The sequence below is a fragment of the Onthophagus taurus genome, chromosome 6 (genome assembly GCF_036711975.1).
Source record: "Onthophagus taurus isolate NC chromosome 6, IU_Otau_3.0, whole genome shotgun sequence".
NCBI lineage: Eukaryota > Metazoa > Arthropoda > Insecta > Coleoptera > Scarabaeidae > Onthophagus > Onthophagus taurus.
In genome coordinates this window covers 31,114,950-31,137,074 of record NC_091971.1, presented here as the reverse complement: position 1 = coordinate 31,137,074, position 22,125 = coordinate 31,114,950, and the positions used below count along the sequence as shown (strand labels likewise).

Here is a 22,125-nt window from a genome sequence, read left to right as displayed (position 1 = left end):
CGTCAAAATGTAATGATATTCGAAAGACAGATTCTGTGATAAGGCGTTAAAATAATTACAATCGCAATAATTTTTCATTGTGTTATTAATTAATTACATATATTTGCTTACCAATCACTTTGCAATTAAAAGATTTTTGAATGAGTAGTCTTAAATTAATTGATTTTTTACAATTCCTTCTTATTCCGCCAACGTCCCCATTGGATCCCACGCCGGTAAAACGACCGGTTCCAGTTCAAAAACTTTCAACACTTCTTCATCCACAAACTTCTTATCGACAACCACCTCAAATACGAACTCTTTAAACCAATCAGCACTCATCACCAAGTAACCCTTTTCGCCCCGCTCTTCACCCCAAGAATTTTCCACTCTCAATCTTAATACTTCACCATCTTTAACATATTTTTCCTCTTTCAAATCAACATTTGAGTCGGATTTTGGAAGATTCCGATTAACTTCTTTGTAAATCCCGGTAAAAATCATCGCGTGCGTCATCGCGCTTTCTCCATAAACCAATCTATCGGCTTTACTCATCGTTATTTGAACGTCTACGCCAAAAACTAACTCGAAATCGTGTACTTTTAAATCTTGCACACCTTGTTTTCCTGCAAATCTTTTTGTAACTTCGCATCCAAACCAAACGGGTTCGTTTTGTTCGATACTTTTTGCGGTTAAATTGAGTAACATTTCCACTTCTTGATTATTGTAAATGATTTTTTTGCCGCCAACAACATTTCCGAGACAATCTATCGTGTATGATTTATTATAAGGATTTGAAGGTCGTGGATCGGTAACCAAGCAGACCTTATTATCGAGATTAAAAATGTGTTTCACATGATTTTCATAAAATTCTTTCGGAGAAATCGGACCGACCGAATGAAACTGCTTGTTTTTATCGTAAAACGTCCAAACAAACGACTCGCTTGGAATTCCTAAACAAATTCCGACTATTCTATAAATGTTTTCCATCATATTTTCTATTGTTGCTTTAATCTCATCTTCGTTTTTATCAGAAACAATCAAATCGCGAAGCGTTTTAGCGTATTCTCTTAATTTACTTTTCAAAAGTGCGTTCATTCTTAAACTATTTTCACAACTAAACGATTCGGGAAAGTTTTTTTTCGGCATTAATCCGTGTTTCTTTACCAAATTGACAAACATATCCCATTGACCGCCATCGCAAATTGGATCTTGTAGTAAAAATGACATTAATCGACCGTCAACGGCTTCTTCTCTGCGTGTAACTTCGACGACGTTGTTTAAGAAGTAATTGCAACGTTCGATTTTATCCCAAAAAAATAAATACGCTTGACTAAATTCAAAATCGTCAAGATTATAATGTTTAATAAACGGAATACGAATAACGTTTAAAGCAGCAAAAATCCAACAACGACCCGAGTTTTTTTGATTTGTAATAGGTTTAGCTTCATCTACCTAAAACAAAAATATAAAATTACATCTAAATGAACTAAATTATTGATTAAGTATTTCATTGATTCTAAGATGCAATTGATTGAAATATAAAAGGGATTTGTTTTTTAACTTAAATTAGCAAACGAAAATTTTTTTATTACGCAATTATCAATTTGACCTTTATGAATTCGTAGAAGACATTGGTGCACTATGCGATCCCACGCGATCTGGGAATCCCGACCAGTTGTCAATAAGATTTCTCAAGAGAACCGTAAAGTAATGCATTCCCACCACATAGTTTTACATCAGGTTGTAACAGATACGTCTGTTAGAATAGTTTAGTCTGTTATGATAACAGACTAAACTATTGTCATTGACGTTTCAATATGATTCGGGCATATCCAAATCTTTTATCACAAATATTGTGGACGTATGAAGCATCTTTCAATAGTGCATGTGGAGTAAACTTGCATAATATGCATTTAAAGCATATTAGTTTAAGCAAAACCCACATTGGAAAAGCGCTGGTGTCAGAAAGAACTTCTTTAGATTTTTAACTATGGGATAAACTAAAAGACTTGCGTTTTCAAGAAAAACCAACAACCACGGAAACTGTGACAGAGAGAATACAAAATGCCATTAGAAACTAAGGATGTTACGGAGGTGAGTTTACCGGAACCGGAATCGGAATCGGAGTTTTTAGATTTGATTTATCGGAGTCGGAATCGGAGCCAGATTTGGAGACGGAACAGGAGTCAGAAGCGGAGTACAAGAGAGATGTGATAGTTAACTGTTAAGAGTAACCATAATAAAATGATAGAAACATAATACAGCAATCAGTCTCTTGAAGCATTGAAATCATAAGAGACACATCAATTCTATACCACGTATTGAGAGCCGCTACGGCCGTAAAGCTACAACTAGAGAATTCATAGACGGCGGATTAACAATTGCGGAAATGCACAGGAATTATTGTGAGAAAAGATCTGCTACGAATCAACCATCAGTGTCATACGATTATTATGCTACTATCTTCGACACAAAATTCAATATCGAATTCTTCGTTCCGAAAAAAGATCAATGCGATCTTTGTGAAAGTTATAAAAATACACCAGACAATAAGAAAATGGAACTGAAACAAAAGTATGAAAAACACTTAGAAGAAAAGGAGCTTAGTAGAAAAGAGAAAGAAAATGACAAAAGAAGAGCACAAGATGACGAAATTACATTGACTGTTTATGATTTACATATACAGTGTGACCCGTTTGAAAGCGGAACACCCTCGTAAAATTTGTATTTATTATCCGATTTCGATAATTTTTTTTTTAAATTGTAGAGCGTAAAAAGCTGTATCTTGGGACAAAGAGTGATATTTTTCTTTAAAAAAACAAGGCCTACTATTTCACTTTTTAGGTGCTAAAAATTAAGAAATCATATTAGGAAATTTTTTACAAAAAATCTGAGTACACCACTGCATTAAGCGCTTTTTGAAATGGGCATATACCAAATCTCATCAAAAATGGTTACAAATCAACACCGTTGCAGATAATTGAAAAATATAATTTTTTATAAATTAATTTCATCTGATCTAGCAGACCATGACAAAAATGTAATAAAATACAGAGAATAATACAAAACTATTTAACAATATTTAACAGAAATTCAAAAAATTGAAGAAAAAAACAACATTCAAGGTATTAATAGAACATAAAAACTAGTTAAATGTCTGTTGCTTCCACCAATCCACCGTTAAGTTCGATACATTTATTGTACCTTCTTCGTGCATTCATTGTTACATTCCTCAGTTGCTCTGGGGTAATGTCTGCACATGCCTGAACTATTCTAGCACGCAGTTCATCTAGCGACTGTGTCCTTGACCTGTAAACTTTCTGTTTAAGAATTCCCCAAAGAAAAAGTGGTGTCAAATCAGGAGATCTTGGCGGCCATTCAATAAGATGACTATTTCTTCCTATCCATCGATTTTCAAAATTTTTATTTAACCAACGCTTTACCACTACTGCGTTATGCACGGGAGACCCATCTAATTGAAATTTTATATTCGCACATACCAGAGGTGGTATATTGTTTAGCGCATTCGAAAACTCATTTCTTAAGAAATACAAAAATTTTGTTGAATTTAAATTGCCCTCAAAGAAAAATGGACCAATAATTCTGTTGTCAAGTATTCCGCACCACACATTTATTTTATGCGAATACTGTCGCCTTGCGTTGATGATCCACTCTGGATTTTCTGTGCACCAATACCTTGAATTTTGCGATGATACCACGCCATTTGTTGTAAACGTGGCCTCATCGCTAAACAAAATTTCCCTTAAAAAGTTTCTGTTTTCCAAGTATTCACCTTGAGCCCATAAACAGAATTCTAGTCTTCTCTCTTCGTCTCTTGGTTCAAGAGTGTGTAGAAATTTTGGTTTATAGGGTTTAATTTTATTTTTTGTAAGGCACCTTCTAATACATTCTCTTGGAATATTTAAATCTATGGCAGCCGTTCTCAAACTCGAATGAGGGTTATTATGAAAATATTCCACTATTTGTTAAACTAAGATTAGAACTAAAACTAGAACTAACACTAGAAACTTTCGGGTTTTGCCGTGCGTCTTTTAATAAAAAGTTTGACGTTTCGGATGCCATGTTGCAACCTTCTTCAGAAACTGGTTCGAAGTGAGAACCAGAGACATTTCTAATTTCCCGGCGTGGATTTTGAACTTTTAGAATTTGTTTTGATACACTGCCTGTATCGTTGAATACCTTATTTACCCGGTGAACGGTGCTAGCACTAACCGGAGGCATATCTGGATGCCTGTTATTAAATTCTATAGCCGCTTTTCTTTTCGAAAGAATATTATCGCCAACAAGGCGTATAATTTCAACTTTGTGTCTAACACTTAGTCGTTCCATAATTACACCACTAATTTGCACACTTTTTATAAAAATTTTATAAGCACAAAACTGACAGAAGTAATGCTTTAAATCACTTTCATAGAATTCAATTATTTTTTTTTATTTCCATGGTTTACTAGATAACTATTTTTTTTTCCATGGTTACAAATGTAAATAGTTTTTGTATTATTGGCAGTATTTTATTTCCTTTTTTGTCATGGCTTACTCCATCTGATCAAATAAATTCATAAAATATTGTATTTTTCAATTATCTGTAACGGTGTTAATTTGTAACCATTTTTGATGAAATTTGGTATATGCCCATTTCAAAAGGTGCTTAATGCAGTGGTGTACTCAGATTTTTTGTAAAAAATTTCCTAATATGATTTCTTCATTTTTAGCACCTAAAAAGTGAAATAGTAGGCCTTGGTTTTTTTAAGAAAAATATCACTCTTTGTCCTAAGGTACAGTTTTTTACGCTCTACAATTAAAAAAAAAAAATATCGAAATCGGATAATAAATACAAATTTTACGAGGGTGTTCCGCTTTCAAACGGGTCACACTGTATATGTTACCGGCAATCTGTATAATCCGGTATTCTATACAATACCTAGGCAATTTATAAAATACCTAAAACGTTTAGGTAATATATGAAATATTATTAATTTTATACTTTGCCTAGGTATTCTATAAAATACCGAATGCGAAACCGGCAACGTGTGTAAAAGTCACAATAGTTTCTCATGTAAGAATAAATAAATATATTTTTTTACTTACTCATTTCTGAGAGACCAGTAGATCTACGTCTTGTTTTTACAGAATTATTTTGTTTCCTAAGTTTTTAATACTTATTACTTGATTACTTATAAGCAAATGACATTACGTTAGTTAACCCAGACAAATTTTAAGTTTAATGTAATTTTTTGTACAATAACTTATAGATTATAAAAAAGTTTAGTATGAGTAAAAATTGATAAATACAGACCAAAATCTATTTATTTTACACATTGCCGGTAGACCAACAGGTACTCTATATAATCCCTAAGAATTGTATATGTTACCGGCAATCTGTATAATCCGATATTCTATACAATACCTAGGCATTTTATAGAATACCTAAAAAGTTTAGGTAATGTATAAAATATTATTAATTTTATACTTTGCCTAGGTATTCTATAAAATACCGAATGCGAAGAAGGCAATGTGTGTAAAAGGCGAGAACAAACGCGCAGCGACTTGTTTTTGCTTGCATTTCATTACGCTGCGTGCGACAAGGGTGGAAGTGTCGTGTGGTTTCGTTAGTGAATCTAATTCATTAAAATGGCGGCCGATAAACGAGTCTCTCAGATGAGAGAAAGATTTTATTCACAGTTGTGTATTAAAAGAAAATCAGCAACTACTAAAAACTGTACGTTTATTGACGATCAACGGTATGAACAATTGTTAGAAGAAATAAAAAATGCAAAAACAGCCAATAAGAAGTTACCCCGGGATTATTGGTTATTGAAGCATTATGATTTTATAACTGTTGGTCAAAAACATAGGTTAATATTTCCTGTGAATACCCCCAATAACAATATTATATATTATGTTGCTGATAGTGAATTATTCCAAGTACTTCACGAGGCACATCAAAGTATCGGCCATGGCGGTCGAGACCGTATGCTGAACGAGCTTTCTACACGATACAAGAATATAACTCGTCACGATGTTGAACTATATCTGCAACTTTGCGAACCGTGCCAGCAAAAACAAAAAGGAATAAAAAAAGGGATTGTCGTCAAACCCATACTTTCATCTGAATTTAATTCTCGCTGTCAAGTAGATTTGATTGACTATCAATCTCATCCAGATCGAGAATATAAATTTGTAATGGTCTATCAGGATCATCTCACGAAGTTTGTAATATTAAGAGCACTAAAAACAAAACGCGCAGAGGAAGTAGCTTACAATTTACTGGACATTTTTACATTGATTGGCGCACCAGCGATCCTACAATCAGACAATGGTAGAGAATTCTCAAACCAAATTGTAAGCAGTCTTAAAACGTACTGGCCAACTTTAAAAATTGTACATGGTAAGCCTAGACATTCCCAAAGTCAGAGGAGTGTCGAACGAGCAAACCAGGACATCGAAAATATGCTAACAACTTGAATGCAAGATAGTAATCATTGGAGTGATGGTCTGCGCTTTGTACAACTCATGAAGAATAAAGCATTCCATTCAGGCATCAAAAGAACACCTTACGAAGCTCTTTTTGGATCTAAAGTAAAAGTTGGTATATCTTTACCTCTCGATGATACTCACAACCTGGAGAGTGAAGAGGATCTAGAAAATATGATTAAGTCATCACCAAATATTCTGATTCTTTCAGAATCTTAATAGTAGATCGAGTTCGGACACAAAATCAACCTCTAGAGGCTCAACATCAACAAAGCCCCGACATCGAAAGTTCTGAGTCGACTCTGAAGTTGACAGAGGTCGTGGTGATGCTCGCAATATACTAGCTGTAGTCTTACAAAAAACGGATGACGAACTTTATAAAATAGCAATTTACAGTTTGTCGTCAAGAACTACTTAAAAAAGAAGATCTCCCTAATCAAGAAACGACGCTCCGTACAGTTGCGAATCTGCAATCTACGGGGACAGGTCAAGGATTTATTAAATGTAGTTGCAAAAAACACTGTGATACTAAAAAGTGTTCATGTCTTAAAAGTAAGATTTTATGCACTTCAAAGTGTCATAATAGTTCCGCATGTAAGAATAAATAAATATATTTTTTTACTTACTCAATTCTACGTCTTGTTTTTACACAATTATTTTGTTTCCTAAGTTTTTAATACTTATTACTTGATTACTTATAAGCAAATAACATTATGTTAGTGATCCCAGAAAAATTTTAAGTTTAACGTCATTTAATTGTGATTTTACTATAGTTACAGAAAGGTACTAGGTGCCTTCTTTATACAATAACTTATAAATTATAAAAAAGTTTATTATGTGTAAAAATGGATAAATACAGACCAAAATCTATTTATTTTACACATTGCCAGTCGACCAACAGGTACTCTATGTAATCCCTAGGAATTGTATACATTACCCAGGTAAAGTATCTAAGGGATAATAATTTTCACAATATTTCGTACATTGCCTAGACATCCCAGGTACTTTATATATTACCTAGACATTGTATAGAATACCTAAATTATACAGATTGACGGTAACATATACAGGGTGAGTCAGAAAGAATGGGAAATCCGAATACCGGAGACACTAACATGCAGTGTGTATCTAGCGCCCTCTACGAGTAATAACAAAACAAATTTCAGCAAATTCGTATTTCTTATGCTTGAAAACATAAAACTATCAAATTTTATGCTAATAGTACAAAAAGCTTCAAAATTATCAAGAAATTTCGAAATAAAAATTTTACCTTCAACACCCTGTGCCTCGAAAACCACTGACATTTGTATAAGAGATGTTAGGTTAAATCATCATATTTTGGTGTCTAGCAAAGAAATTGTATATATAGAAGCAGCATCGCCTATGTTCGCCCGTATACCGGTTTGAAGCCAACGCAAGAGCATTTGTTTGAAAACAAAATTGACCTTGGTCCTAGCGACAGTGGCATGTACGATTTAGATGAAATTGGTCAGACTTTATCCAGCGGCGTATCCAAAGAGCATCCTAATTTCTTATATAAAATTACAATTAAAGATTAATTGAATCGTTTATTACAAAAAGGGCCTAAGTCACATTTTGCTGATTTTGAGCTTTTAATATTTATTAACTAAATCGACCAAGCCTACTCGTTTGGTGTTAAAAAGAACTAAGTCCGAGCAACGCATGCTGTGTTTACATACTCCATGAAACGCATTTAGTGTAAGAAGGGCCTAAGTCCACGGACTTAGTTCCTTTTACAAATTACCATATAGAGGCAGTGTAGAGGTAGTGTCTATAAGTGCACGAACCAACACGTGGTAAACCTAACCTAGATTTATAGACTAGTGAATCTTATAAAAATGTTAGACAGTAACATAGATGAAAGTGAAAGTGGTGCAGAAACACAACATGAATCCTCCAAGAAAAGGCGTAGAGGAGTAAGGAATGATGATAATTATTCCCGAAACGCTATAAAGAAAGCCAAAGTAAAGGGAACAGAACATAAGAATCATGTAGGAAAGATAGTGCCTGCTAAAACAGTAGGAGAAGACTGCAGGTAAATCATAAACAGATACTATGAATTTAGTAAATTAAACGCAACTTTTCTATCCTTTAGGTGCCGTTTGAAATGCTTTGTTACTCTAACCGAAGACGAGAGAATATTTTCTACAAATTTTATAGTTTTGGTACTAAAAACGAGCAGGATATTTATCTACAAGGATGCATCGAAGTAACCAATGTTGTAAGGCACAGAAAACGCAACGAAAATGGAAAAGAGCGGCAAAATTCATTTTGTCACTACGTTTTGAAAGGAATCACTAAAGTAAAAGTATGCCAGACGGCCTTTTTAAATTTACATGGTATTACTAACAAACGTTTAAAGAGGTTGAAGAATTTGTTGGTTAATAATATAATACCCCAGGATATGCGAGGAAAAACATTGAAATCAAATGCCAGAAATAGATAATATCTTAATTCGAGAACATATAGGTTCCTTTCCCGTAAAGGAAAGTCACTATTCGGGAAAGGCATATCACTACCTAAACGCAAAATTAAATGTTAAAAAAATGTATGAGATGTTTAAGGAGAAGCATCCGAAATCGCTAATAAGATATAGCTACTACCTAAAAATATTCCACGAACATTTTAATTTGCATTTTGGACGGCCACAAATCGATACATGTTGCCAGTGTGAAGATTTATCTTTAAAAATTAAAAGTCCTTCGCTATGTGAAAATTCAAAGAGGGCTGCAGTTGCAGAAATGATAGTGCACAAGCGAAGGGCGAAAAAGTTTTACACTTCTTTGCAAAACACTACCGAAGAAACTAAAGAACGGAACGATATAGAAGCAATTGCCTTTGACTTTATGCAAAATTTACATCTACCTGAAGTTCCAGTCCAAGATCCTTTTTATTTGACGCAATTGAGTGTGAATGTTTTTTGTATTCACAATTTAAATACTGGGAAAGCATATTTTTATTTATATCATGAGGGCATTGCCAATAAGGGTCCTAACGAAGTGTGTAGCTTCATAATGGATTATATTACAAATTATGTCGATCCGGATGTTAGAGAACTTAGATTATATTCAGACAACTGTCCAGGTCAAAATAAGAACCATACTATGGTAAGAATGTGTATGGCCCTTGTTGACAGCAGTCGATTTACTAAAGTTCAACAGTTTTATCCTATTCGTGGGCATTCTTTCTTGCCCTGCGACAGAGTCTTCGGCGTCATAAAAAGATCGTTACGAAAAATTGATAGAATCTATTCCATTCATGAATATACTGAAATAATAATCAAATCCAGTAAAAATAACAAATTTGTCGTCAAAGAAGTTTCTACTGCCGATATTTTAAACTGGAAAGATTGGTGGCCTTCTTATTATAAAAAGACATGCTTATCCAATAAATCCGTCAGATGTCCCAGAAATGAAAAGCAAAGTTTTTCAATTTCAAAAATGCATCACATAATACACGACAAAAAGTTATGCGGTCATATATTGGCATCCGAATTTATTAATAATAGCTTTTTACAGCATCATTTTAAAGTAGCCATGCCAAATAAAACATGTAACTTAAAATTGCCTGTTTTGAAAGCCTATGTTGAAGATAAGGTTCACATTCTTGAAACGAAAGTAAAGCATTTGAAACTTCTAGTCAGATGGGTAACGGAAGAACACAAACTTTATTTTGAAGACATTATCAAGAATTGGAAAACTAAGAAGGGAAAGAACAATAATTCGGCTGATGCAAATTAAACTTTTATATTACTTTTATATACTAATTTCTTGAATTTCTTTAAATAAACTTAAAAAAAGATAGCCAAAATGCCATTTATTGTTAAAAGGACCTAAGTCCTGAACCTTTAATCTTGAATACAGTGACCCCAATCTTATCACTTTCTACTAAATTCTAAATAATATAAGACTGTTATCTAATAAAACAGTTCATATATAAAAACTTTGAAAAATCTGCTGCTGCTCAAAATAAAATAGTTTTTGTTAGTTTTCTCAAAACACTAACAATGTGACTTAGGCCCTTTTTGTAATAAACGATTCAATTGTTAAACTAACTACTAATTGAAAAATTATTGTCGTAACACTTTTATAAATTGTAGAATACATTTTTTTCTATATCTTTGTCAAGTTTTAATAAGACTTGAAAGTATTAAATACAATAAACATAATGTAATTTTTTACATTAATCAGAGTACGTAGAAACAATATACTTGGTAAATGATACAAGTATGTATGTAGTATTTTGATTGATAAGTTTTATATCTAACTAAAAGTACTAGTATACTCTACATACAAATTATTTACAAAGAAAATATAAATAAATAAAAATGAAGAAAAACGAATCATTTATAGATTCGCAAGGTTTATTTATTTTAGTGTATGCCTTATTTTACGGGCAATAATATTCGGGAATGTTCGGCGATAATCGGCCGCTGGTCCGATCTGTGCACGTTCATTGTTTCAACCGGTTTCGACAAAGGTTGTTAGTAAACAAACCGCGTGTTGCGTTGGCTTCAAGTTTTAGTGTTTACAACTGCTTCTATATATACAATTTCTTTGGTGTCTAGTATCTCCGGTATTCGGATTTCCCATTCTTTCTGACTCACCCTGTATACTATCTAATATATCGCTGACTAAGGCAGCAAAAGAGTGTAAAGACTAGAGTGCAGATATATATATATCTGTCTCTATCATGCCCCCTTCTACTCAAGACGCATGCGTGAGCACGTGGTGAGTACGCTTTTATCTTATTGAACGGTGACTTAAAAACTAATAGCAGCTGATGACCTTGATGTTTATAAATCACCAAATAAATGTTTGATATAAACATTATGATAAACATAACCTAAAATCCAAATATTTAGTTATGTATATTATAGGTTTCATCTGTATAATAACATAATTATTAACATATTTTAGGACTAAGCAATTTAAAATGTAATTAATATTTGTTAAGAAAGTGAAGAAAATTTGTTAAAAGTAAAATAAAAAAAAAAAGAGTAGTGGAGATATTTTTGGGGCCTAAAAATTGGTTGGGCAGGTAGAAGGAAAGATCTAATTGTAATAAAAAAGAATTCAAACTCCTCCTTTTCTTGAAACATTTTTCTTAAAAATTTAATTAATAATTACATCGATGAAAATTTTATGATAGAATATTATGACATTAAATAGTAAGTACCTAAGTACATATTTATATCTTTGATTAATGTAACAACTTCATTAAATAGCGTGAGCTCACTAATTATCTATATTAATAATTTAATTAAAAATTAATAACTATATTTTGGTACACATTAATTTAATTTAAAAAAATATAATGTTCAATGAACAACCTACATAAAGTTGATATGTAAAGCAATAATATTCAACCTCAATTTCACACAAAAGTACATATATTCTAATTTATTTGATGCATCAATGATAATTTATAGTTAAAGTAAACCATCTATAATAATTGCATTTTAAAGCTGCATAAAATACGCGCGAAACACTTCAAACTCTTTAAAATTTACGATTCGCGCAAGCGCTTTCGCGACATGAGGGCATGACAAAGACAGACAATATATCATTTCGTCTGCCTTTGATGGAAACGCTCTCCTCTCATTGCTGAAATAGGGAGTCAGCGATATAGGAGATAGTATATGATTTACAGGCAGTGTTGCCTGTACCTGTAGGACAATCAACAGCATTCTTCTATAAATCTAGATTAAGTTGCTATAATTTCATGGTAAGTTATAATTATTTTTCTGAATTAGTTGTTCATAAAATTATTTTTTTTGTTAGATAACGGAATTAGCCAAAGATACAACAAAGGCATTCTTTTAGCATGAAGTATTTGGAAACAGAGGAGCGATAGAAATAGGAACCTGCACTTTAATGTATTTGGAAGAACTATCAAAAACCCACCCAGGATCGGATGTAGTGTTTTTTTTAGATAACTGCATGAGGCAACAAAAGAATAGGTATAAGAAGACATAATTATGAAATTTCCAAACATGTTTATTATCTCCGAATGTTTTAGATTTCTTATTGCAACCTATATCTACGTAGTAGAAAAGTTTCAAATTAGTTCAATAACACACAAATTTTTAACGTGGACACACCCAGAACGAAGCTGATGCAATCCACAGCATTATCGAGAAAAAAATTTTGATGGCCAAGAAATCTGGGCCCATTTATATTCCTGATCAGTATATTTTTATTATTCGTGGGGCTAAGAAAAAAGGAAACAAAATAGAAGTTAAAGAACTGGGCTTGAAAGTTTTCTTGACGTCAAGTTATTAACAGTTGATATCGGTCTCAACATTAATAAAAATACTGACGGAGATGAATTTAAAATTAATAAAGTTAAAATTCTACAATTGAAGGGCTTAGTGTGAAACAATGACAAGTCACATTTTTTTCAAATATGACTTTTGCTTATTTTCTAGTTCTACAATAGTATATTAAAAAACAAGTTTCGTAAGACACGTTTGAAATGCACGAATTCAAGTTGAAAAACGAGTGGCGAAGCCACGAGTTTTTTAATGAATGAGTGCTTTAAGTCTTATGAAACGTGTTTTTTATGCTATTTTTTGTAATTCGCGTTTTTATCCTTTTTTTTCTCAAAAATAAAATAAATTTTGACAATGTAGGGAAATAGGTATGTACCAGTTGGTAATACCGTAACACTTGAAAATAGAAATTTGAATTGACAATTAGAAACTGTCAAAACACAAAATGTATTCACCTGACAAAAATGTTTCATGTACACCTCCCAAAATAAGAGAAATTGCTCAGAGTTCAATGTCCTCATCATTGTGGACCTTGTATTCGATGCTAACAACGTGTTTAAACATCCATAGACAAACATTGTCACATTGACAGCTAGAAAAATTAATGACCCAATGTCACCAACTTGAACTGGTTCCATAAAATGTTAGTAAAATCTCATTACAGCATCGAATGCTGTAAGGAGTCTCATTACAGCACCCGTTTGAGTACTGTTATAGCTTTCATTACCGTCGCGAATTACAAAAAAGTATAATAAGCCACGGAATAAATAGTTTGAAAATATTGGTCATATTGTGCATAGCACCACAAATTCGTAGTAATGATCTTGCATTGCTACATACGCATTTGTTTTGTGAAAATAAACAATGACAAGTCACACAAAAATTGTAACGCGTCGTGAATCGAATAATTTTAATATAATGAACAGTGAAATGAGTGATGTAGATTCTCCAGTCGATGATAATGATATTGATAGAGATTCAATCAACAGGTAAATGACTTTTTTCATTTATGTGGCATGTTATTGTATTGCCATTGTTAATTCTATGCAAGCAAATTGGGTTGTCATTGGGTGGCTAGTTTAGTATTGCTTTTTCAATATAGAACGATGGTATAAAAGAATCAGATGGGGAAACACCTGAACCTGCCCCTAGAAGTAGATGGAAACACCGAAAAGAAGACACATATCCACGATCAAAAAGAAAAATAAGAAGAAATCTGGGACAGCAGTATACTAGTGACAAAACCAAAAAGACTGTTGCAGCTCGGGAGTTAGGACCTCCTTGTGAGTGTAAAAAAAGATGTAGAGAGAAACTAGATGGCAATGAAAACCGTATTTTCAATGAATTTTGGAATTTGGGATCATGGGAATTGCAGAATGGTATCTCTTTGGATGCATTGCTATAGCAAAGAAAAAGAGATCTTACAAAACAAGGCAAAAACGACAAGACTCAAGTAGAACTTCCAAAGGGGTTTATTCTATCAATGCTAATGGCCAAACAGTAAACGTGTGTAAAACCGAGTTTCTGAATGTTCACGGTCTGCAAAAATCAAAGGGTAGACTGAACAACATCGTTTCAAAGAAAATAAGAGGAACTCCTGTACCAGAAAAAGATAAACGTGGCCGACATTCGAACAGACCCAATCAAGTTAGTGACCAGCAAAAGCAGAGTGTTAGACAGCATATAGATTTAATACCTAAATATCAGAGTCACTATAGCAGGGCTGAAAATCTAGGGAAAGTATACCTTAACTGTGATATGAGCATATCGCGTCTTTATTCTGAGTATTATGTTCCGTGGTGTCAACAACAACATATCAAACCTGTTCTGGAGCACACATATAGGCAGATATTTTGTACAGAATACAATATTGGCTTTAAATTACCCAAATTCGACACTTGCAAAACTTGTGATCAACTTAACATCAGAATAGACTCTGCAACAAAATTAAATGAAAATCAGGAATTGTCTCGGCTAAACATTGACCTGACGACACATAAAACTAAAGCGAAAGCTATGCAGGATTTATTAAATAACACGACTCAAGAATCAAAAAACACCAATAGAACGTTGGTAATTTCATTTGACTTACAACAGGCATTACCAATCCCGAAATTAACAACGGGTCCAGCGTTTTATTGCAGAAAAATCTGGTTATACAACTTAGGCATTCATGATTGTACAAATGGCAAAGGGCACATGTTTCTCTAGACGGAAGATATAGCAAAAAGAGGAAGTGATGAAGTCGCTTCAATCCTCCTAAAATTTCTTATGACGAAGACCGAAATTGACCACCTAATTATATTTACAGATAATTGCCCAGGGCAAAATAAAAATTGGCTAATGATGAGTTTATGGTTACAACTGGTAAAGGAGAATAAATTCAAAACAATAACGCACCATTTTCTCGTAAGTGGTCATACTCATCTTCCTTCTGATAGGGACTTCGCACTTATAGAAAAGCGACACCGAAGGTATGCACCACAAGTTTTTTGTCCAAATGAATGGTACAATATTATACGGTGATCAAACAAACAAACACCTTTTGCAGTCACAGTTATGACGCAGGAAGATTTTTTAAACTTTACACCTACTCTTACAAACATAAAAAAGAGTTCGCGCACCAATACTGGCCATAACTTTGCTAATGCGTTTTCATTTCGATTTAGTAATAAAAATACTAAAGTTTTTTACGTCAAACATTCCGTTCATGGTGTCTATCTCAAAACGAGGAAGACCAGTATACACTACACTTGATCAGTTAGATAGAAAGTATCTTGAACCAATTAAAATTTCAAAAAAAAAATACGACAATGTAAAGACATTGCTACCGTACATACCGGCTGTGAATCATGATGGTTTTTTCAAAAATTTACAGCCGAAAATAACTGAAAGTGCTGAAGAAACAGAGGAACCTGAAATTATTAATGAAGCAGAGCCATTTTCTTAGTTTAAACATTATTTCTTTATATTTATTTTCTTTTTTGAGTTATTGACTTATTTAGTTTTTAATTGAAAATGTTGTCGTTTGTTAGTGCAAAAGTGTTACAAGTCACAATTTTTCTAATCAAATTCTATTTATATATTTATTATAGTTTTCTATATATTTTTTTTATTATTTCAGTATCCTGGATAGATATATACAGTTGTGTTACTAATGTAAACAACCCAAAAGGTAAAAAGACGAAAACATTAATTTTACAGATTTTGTACAAATTTCAAAGTCGATTTTCCAATAATTTTATATTTGTGCCTTGTCATTGTTTCACACTAAGCCCTTCAATTTAAAAAAGGAGAAGACGAGTTTTGTTACAAAACGAGTTACAAACAAACAGAGTGCTATCGATTAAATTTCAGACAAAGAATAAAGATAAAAAAAAACGGGAGAGATGTAATTATCAAAAAAGCTTACAGCAAGCCATTTCAGCTATCTGAAAATAAGAAAAAAGATTTACTAACAATAAGTTTACTGAATGCTAACGTTATTCCAGCATTTTATAAACCATATTTTAAAAGTATTTTGCAGTAATTAAAAGCAACCATTTGCTTTGTTTGAAGTTTATGTAGCCACAGTACGGTGTTTAAATTTTATTGCTTTTGTGGTGACGTATTAGGTATCTTTCGTGCCATATTATTAGATCTTAAGTTTTCTCTTAATTTAGAGCACCCCATCGAAACGACTAAAATGTACCAGATTTAAAATAATTTTTTCAGGTAAAACAAAGGCGTAACTTCAAATTTCACTTTTAATTTTAATTGTAGAAAAACTATAATTACGTCATGCTATACTACGCATCGTATATAGATTGATACCAATTATTGATGACAATTAGAAAATTAAACTGTTAGAAACACACAAATTAAAAAAAACGATTTCGTTTTTTGCGTCTCCTGTAAAATTTACGGATTTCCAGTTACGTCCATATTCTTCTGGGGCAGCGATATGTAAAAATATACAGGTGCTCCATTTAAAAAAATAAAATAGATGGCGACTTCCGGTATAAATAAACGGAAGTGCTAGAAATCTGAAAATATTTTACTCAAAGAGAACGCAATTGCCTTAAGTATTATAAGTCTAAATTCTCAAATTTTTATTTTGGCCAGAACCCTAGAAACATCTAATGACCTATTATTTCATATTTCAATATGAATAACACTGTGCAACAAGAAAAACCATCCCGGTTGGTTCCAATGGTAAATGAAAGTAGACCAACTAACTAACAAAACCCTCGCGGAGTTTTACTATATTAGCTCGGGTTTTTTTTTTATGACCACCTAAAGTTGGCATGTATTTACGGCAGTTTTTGGCCGTATTTCTTTAAAATTAAATAATAATAAATGAAATAATTTAAGTTATTTTTATTATTTTTATATACTCTGTTTATTTCTTTAAAACATTTTATGAAAAATGACTTAAAACGGACAGTAGACTACAGGACGTACAGGTATACGTCCAGGGAGTCCATTCATCACCCTTCGCTACAACAAAGAAGCAAGAAAGTCTTACAGGTAAACAGACGAACAAGAACACGTACAGGGGGTCCATTCGTCACCTTTTTCTATAAGAATGATACAAGAAAGTCGTCCAGGTAAAAAGATGAATAAGTAGAAGGGTAGAAGTTAGATGTTCAGGCGGGTTAGTACATAAGTCCGTAGCTTTTTGTTCGAGAATATTTCTCAAACAGTGAGCATCTGGCAGAGCATCGTTTATTTGTGACTTAGTGATTTGTTTGGTGCGTGTTTACTTGCGACTTGTGTTTGTTTGGTGAATTGTTTGTTGTATTTACGGTGGGAAAACCAGTATTTGTGGCGCTAAAATGGTTTGCAATATAAAGAATTTCTGTTACGTTATGGCCATTTCACCCCACAACAGATAAAGCATGGCTCTTTCAGTGAAGAATTTAAGTTCGCATACGAGAAATACTTCAACCAACCAGTTATTTCCAACGTGACTTGGGTTCCCAATGTGGTTTGCAAGAAATGTTACAGTGACCTCTTGAATTGGATGCATAGAAGAATAAAAAGTTTGTCGTTCGGCGTGCCAATGGTCTGGACGGATCCGATTAATCACGACCCATCTGTTTGTTACGCGTGTGTGAATTCTGGTAGTGGAATGAACAGAAAGAAAATGAGGAGTAAAGTGTATTTGAGTGTCCCAAGTGCTCAAATACCATTGCCACTCACAGAAAACATTCCAGTGCCAAAACCACCGAGCCCGGACGTGTTATCGGGTATTACTTTTTCAACCCACTTGAGTGATACTTTTTCATTGTATGAACCAGTAGCAACTGTATCAACTGGGCCAATTTTGGTTACTCAAAATCAGCTGGACTCCATCGTTGCGAAGTTAGGACTATCGCAACGTAAGTCGGAACAGTTAGCTAAATTTCTAAATTCGAACAACCTGTTGGCACCTGAGACAAAAGTCACAGCATATAGGCATCGACAATCCGCACTGCAAAAATGTTTTACTGTGAATGAGGAGCAAACATCTGCATACTGCAAGGATGTCGACGGCTTCATGAGAGAAATGGACATCCTATACAGACCAAATGAGTGGAGACTGTTTATTGACAGCTCCAAAATAAGTTTGAAAGCGGTGTTGCTCCATCAAACAAACACGAAACCATCGGTACCAATCGCCTACAGCATTGAAACGAAAGAAACCTACGATACATTAAAAAGAATACTGCAAAATGTTGATTATGACAAACATCAATGGCGGATATGCTGTGACTTGAAGGTTGTTGCAATTCTTCGCGGATTACAAACCGGATACATTAAATATATGTGTTTTATCTGCGATTGGGACTCCAGATATAAAGGCGACCAATATACAAACCACACATGGCAGAGCAGAGAGTCGAGCAAACAAGTAAATGCCAATGTAATTCAAGATCCTTTGGTGCCACAAGACAAAGTTATATTACCTCCACTTCACGTGAAACTTGGAATAGTCAAAAGTTTCCTGAAAACTGTGGCTAAGAGGCAAGAAGTTTATGCGGTTTTGGCACAAATTTTCCCTCGACTTAGCGAAAGCAAATTGAAAGAAGGTATGAAACCTTAAATATTATTTTTTTCACAACAAAATGAGATATCAGATTGAGTATTAAATCGTAACATTAAAACTTTCTCCTTTTAGGCGTTGTGAATGGCCCAGACATTCGAAAACTGGTGAAAACTGAAGAATTCGACAATGTTTTAATTGACAACGATTGACTGCTTGGCGTTCCATAAAAGAGGTCATTGAGGGCTTATTAGGGAAACATCGGTCTGAACACTATCAACGTTCTGTGCATACAATGTTGGATGCGTTCTCCAAAATTGGTGTTAATATGTCGCTGAAAATTCACTATTTGCATCATCATCTAGATTACTTCGGTCAACAGTTAGCCACCGAGTCAGATGAACAAGGAGAACGTTACCACCAAGTAGCCGTGCCATTTGAAATGAGGTAATGTGATTAATTTTTTGTTGCATAGAAAACGGATTTTAATGAAAACAATTTACAGATATAGAGGAAAACAATTGCCCGACGCAGTTCTTGCGGAAATTTGTTGGTGGAGCAAAAATGTGTTTGAAGATGAAGAAGAAGAAGGAGGTGTCTCAGAAAGAGAAACCGAAATTTTGGTAGATTCAGACGCGGACTCTGACGATGACAGCGATGGTATCGACGATTTCCCACTCCAACTGGCACCAAAAAGGGTTCGAGCAACATAGTCGTTCCATCTCATTTATCGTGTAATTCATTGGAAAATAAACAAAAAATACAAGAATAATGTTTTTTAATTAAAAAAATTAAATCCTAATTACTTTGCAAAAATGGGCTAAACAAGGCATTTTCAACCACGAAATATTTAATAAATATTAGATATTCTATTTTTTCAAGTTTAAATGGTTAAGTATATTCATTTATACATCGCGAAAAGTCGATAAAATGACCCAAAAATATGCGAACTTCAAGAGGTTGCATAGCCACCGCCGGCGCATTCGCGAAAAATTTCAGGTAGCCATTAAAAAAAAATCCGAGCTAATAAAGTAAAACCCCGGGGGGATTTTGTTAGTCTATTGGTCTACTTTCATTTCCCGTTAGAGTCATTTGGGATGGAAGCGATGACCCGAAATTTGTTGCACTGTGTAATAGCCACTCTAAAAAACGTAACTTTGTTTCGTCACAACTTTTTAACTGACCTTGTATACTTAATTTCTCTTTATTGTAAGAGATTTTAAAAACAAATTAAAACTTTTGTATCTTAATATTTTTTGTCAGCTATCTTACTTTAGGAGATAACCGACCATTTCCATACATATCAGCGACCTTGTATACCAGTCATGCAGGGAGCTAGATATAGCATTATTATACCACAAAAAATTTTTGTATTTTGTCCTTCTAAATTTGACAAATTGACCATTATGCGTCCCTCATTAAGACAGATATGAAAAATGTCGCAAAACAAAAAGAATCGGTATAATCTAAGCTATCAATTGATATCAAAGTTATAGCACATTGTTTAAATTTCCGAGATGGCGGGAATTTTATGTTTATTTATTACATTTACGCCCCTTAGCGGTCGAATTACGAATAAAATAATTTCCAGCTATTTCTCTTGCCCACTTTGCCAATAAGAATTTTTTCCAAAACCTCTAGGCCCTATCATTGTGGAGATACAGCCCCTCCATACCTTTATTTGGAGACCTATCAGCCATACATTTAGTTATTATTAGTCACTTATCATCCATAAGTTAACAATTTTCTTTCCTTCTGCTTCTTCATGCAACATACTGATATAAAATGTTTTTTTTTGCGCAATTCGAAGTCACACAATAAAGGTTCTTCTTATCTTTTGATGAGTTATAATACATTAAACCTATTGCATTAAATAATATATTACAGACTTTTACATAAATGAAGTAAATATATAATACAAGTAAAATATAAAATAAAACTGATCTTTGTAATATATTTTTATATTTAAAATTACTTAACTACTTTTATTCAATAATCATATCACTTTTATTGTAATGTATATAATATTTAATAAATTAATTGTAAAAATATTATTTTCTTTTCATATTATTTGTTTATAAAAATAAGATGCATCTTAGAATCAAATGAATACTACATATATTATAAAAAATACCTTGAAATTGAAGACATGTTGAGTTTCTTCTAAATGCTTTCTTGAAATACAAACATCAAAGGGCTCAATTCTCGAACAGATATTTTGGGCAAGCAGATTTTTTGGATCAGTATAAAAAGATTGCCGAAGGCGACCCAAAAAGTCATTATTTAGAACAGTCAAAGAATGTTCTTTATCTAAAATCAAATAATTTGATATTAACACTTTAAAATTACGTGATTTCAAGATGGGATGTTTAAAAAATATGTTTAAGCGATACATTTAAGGTTAGGATGCTTCGAATGAAATTTAAGTGATTACAAAAGGATTTAGTTATATTTAGATCTAAACTATTATTAAGGCAACATAATTCTTCGATGATTATGATGAAATTGTATTTGTTAGCAGGCAACGTAAAGAAAAATTTGAGGTTAAGTTAAGCTATATTTGTTTTGGATGCGATTAATACAGATTGGTACAACTTATTAGGAATTATAAAGCTGGTATTCTCTTTTATAACTTACCAGTAGCCATTCTAAAACTTTAAAAGTTGTATTAAAAATCGATTTAATAATTTTCCCTTGTAATTTACTATGATAAACACTTATCACTTTTGACGTTTCTGTTATTACCAACTGTGAAAATGTAAACTTCATTAAATAAAAGACCGGTGAGAAGTTAGCTATACATTTCACTCTTAAAAATTATTTAAACAAAAATAATAATATTATGTAAAAATATAATGTAAATAAATACCTTTAGTACTAATAACTCCATAACAAAACTTATCAACGTTAGTGGCATTATGAAGCGTGTATAAAACATTCCCAAATTTTTCAAAAAGAACATCGAAAGGTTGAAATTTTATTTCACAGCCTTATTTCCCATTCTCTAAAGGACAGGAATACGCAAAAACCCCGAGACAGTCTTTTCAGTTAAGGCTTAAAAAAAATGCCAAAGTTTGAATCGTATACAGTGTCCTCCAAAAAGTCAGCAACACCCGTTATTTTTGTTATACAGTGTGTTAATTAATTATCGTGCCCGATAAAGTATGCAACCAATATCACAGATTGATATTGCAACGCGACGAAAGTTCCTAAAAACGATGGTGACAATTCATTAACTTTAAAAGCCGTTTATAATACTTATATTTAAATATATGTTAATAATTAAAAAAATATTTTAAATATAAAAAAGGTCTAACTTTCTGTACTTTTATATAAATTTTTTTTT

At 32.9% G+C, this 22,125-nt stretch overlaps 2 protein-coding genes across 3 annotated transcripts; one reads left to right on the top strand and one right to left on the bottom strand.

Annotated features, from left to right (window-relative positions):
• Window positions 1-67: 67 nt before the first annotated feature.
• Window positions 68-21,556, bottom strand: LOC111416712 (bleomycin hydrolase). Its single transcript, XM_023048802.2, has 3 exons — window positions 21,417-21,556; window positions 20,914-21,089; window positions 68-1,434 (listed from the first exon to the last, which is right to left on the bottom strand). The coding sequence occupies exons 1-3, from the start codon at window positions 21,424-21,426 to the stop codon at window positions 181-183; spliced, it is 1,440 nt and encodes a 479-aa protein (XP_022904570.2). The 5' UTR covers window positions 21,427-21,556; the 3' UTR covers window positions 68-180.
• On the top strand, window positions 17,056-19,611 carry LOC111428121 (uncharacterized). Of its 2 annotated transcripts, XR_011640676.1 has the most exons (3): window positions 17,056-18,825; window positions 18,915-19,226; window positions 19,285-19,611. XR_011640676.1 is itself a non-coding variant. In XM_023063529.2 (2 exons), exons 1-2 carry the CDS (start codon window positions 17,778-17,780, stop codon window positions 18,989-18,991), a joined length of 1,125 nt encoding a protein of 374 aa, XP_022919297.2. In that variant the 5' UTR covers window positions 17,056-17,777; the 3' UTR covers window positions 18,992-19,611. The 2 variants fall into 2 exon arrangements, 1 of the variants encoding a protein (XP_022919297.2); XM_023063529.2 differs by having other exon boundaries at window positions 18,915-19,611.
• Window positions 21,557-22,125: the final 569 nt, after the last annotated feature.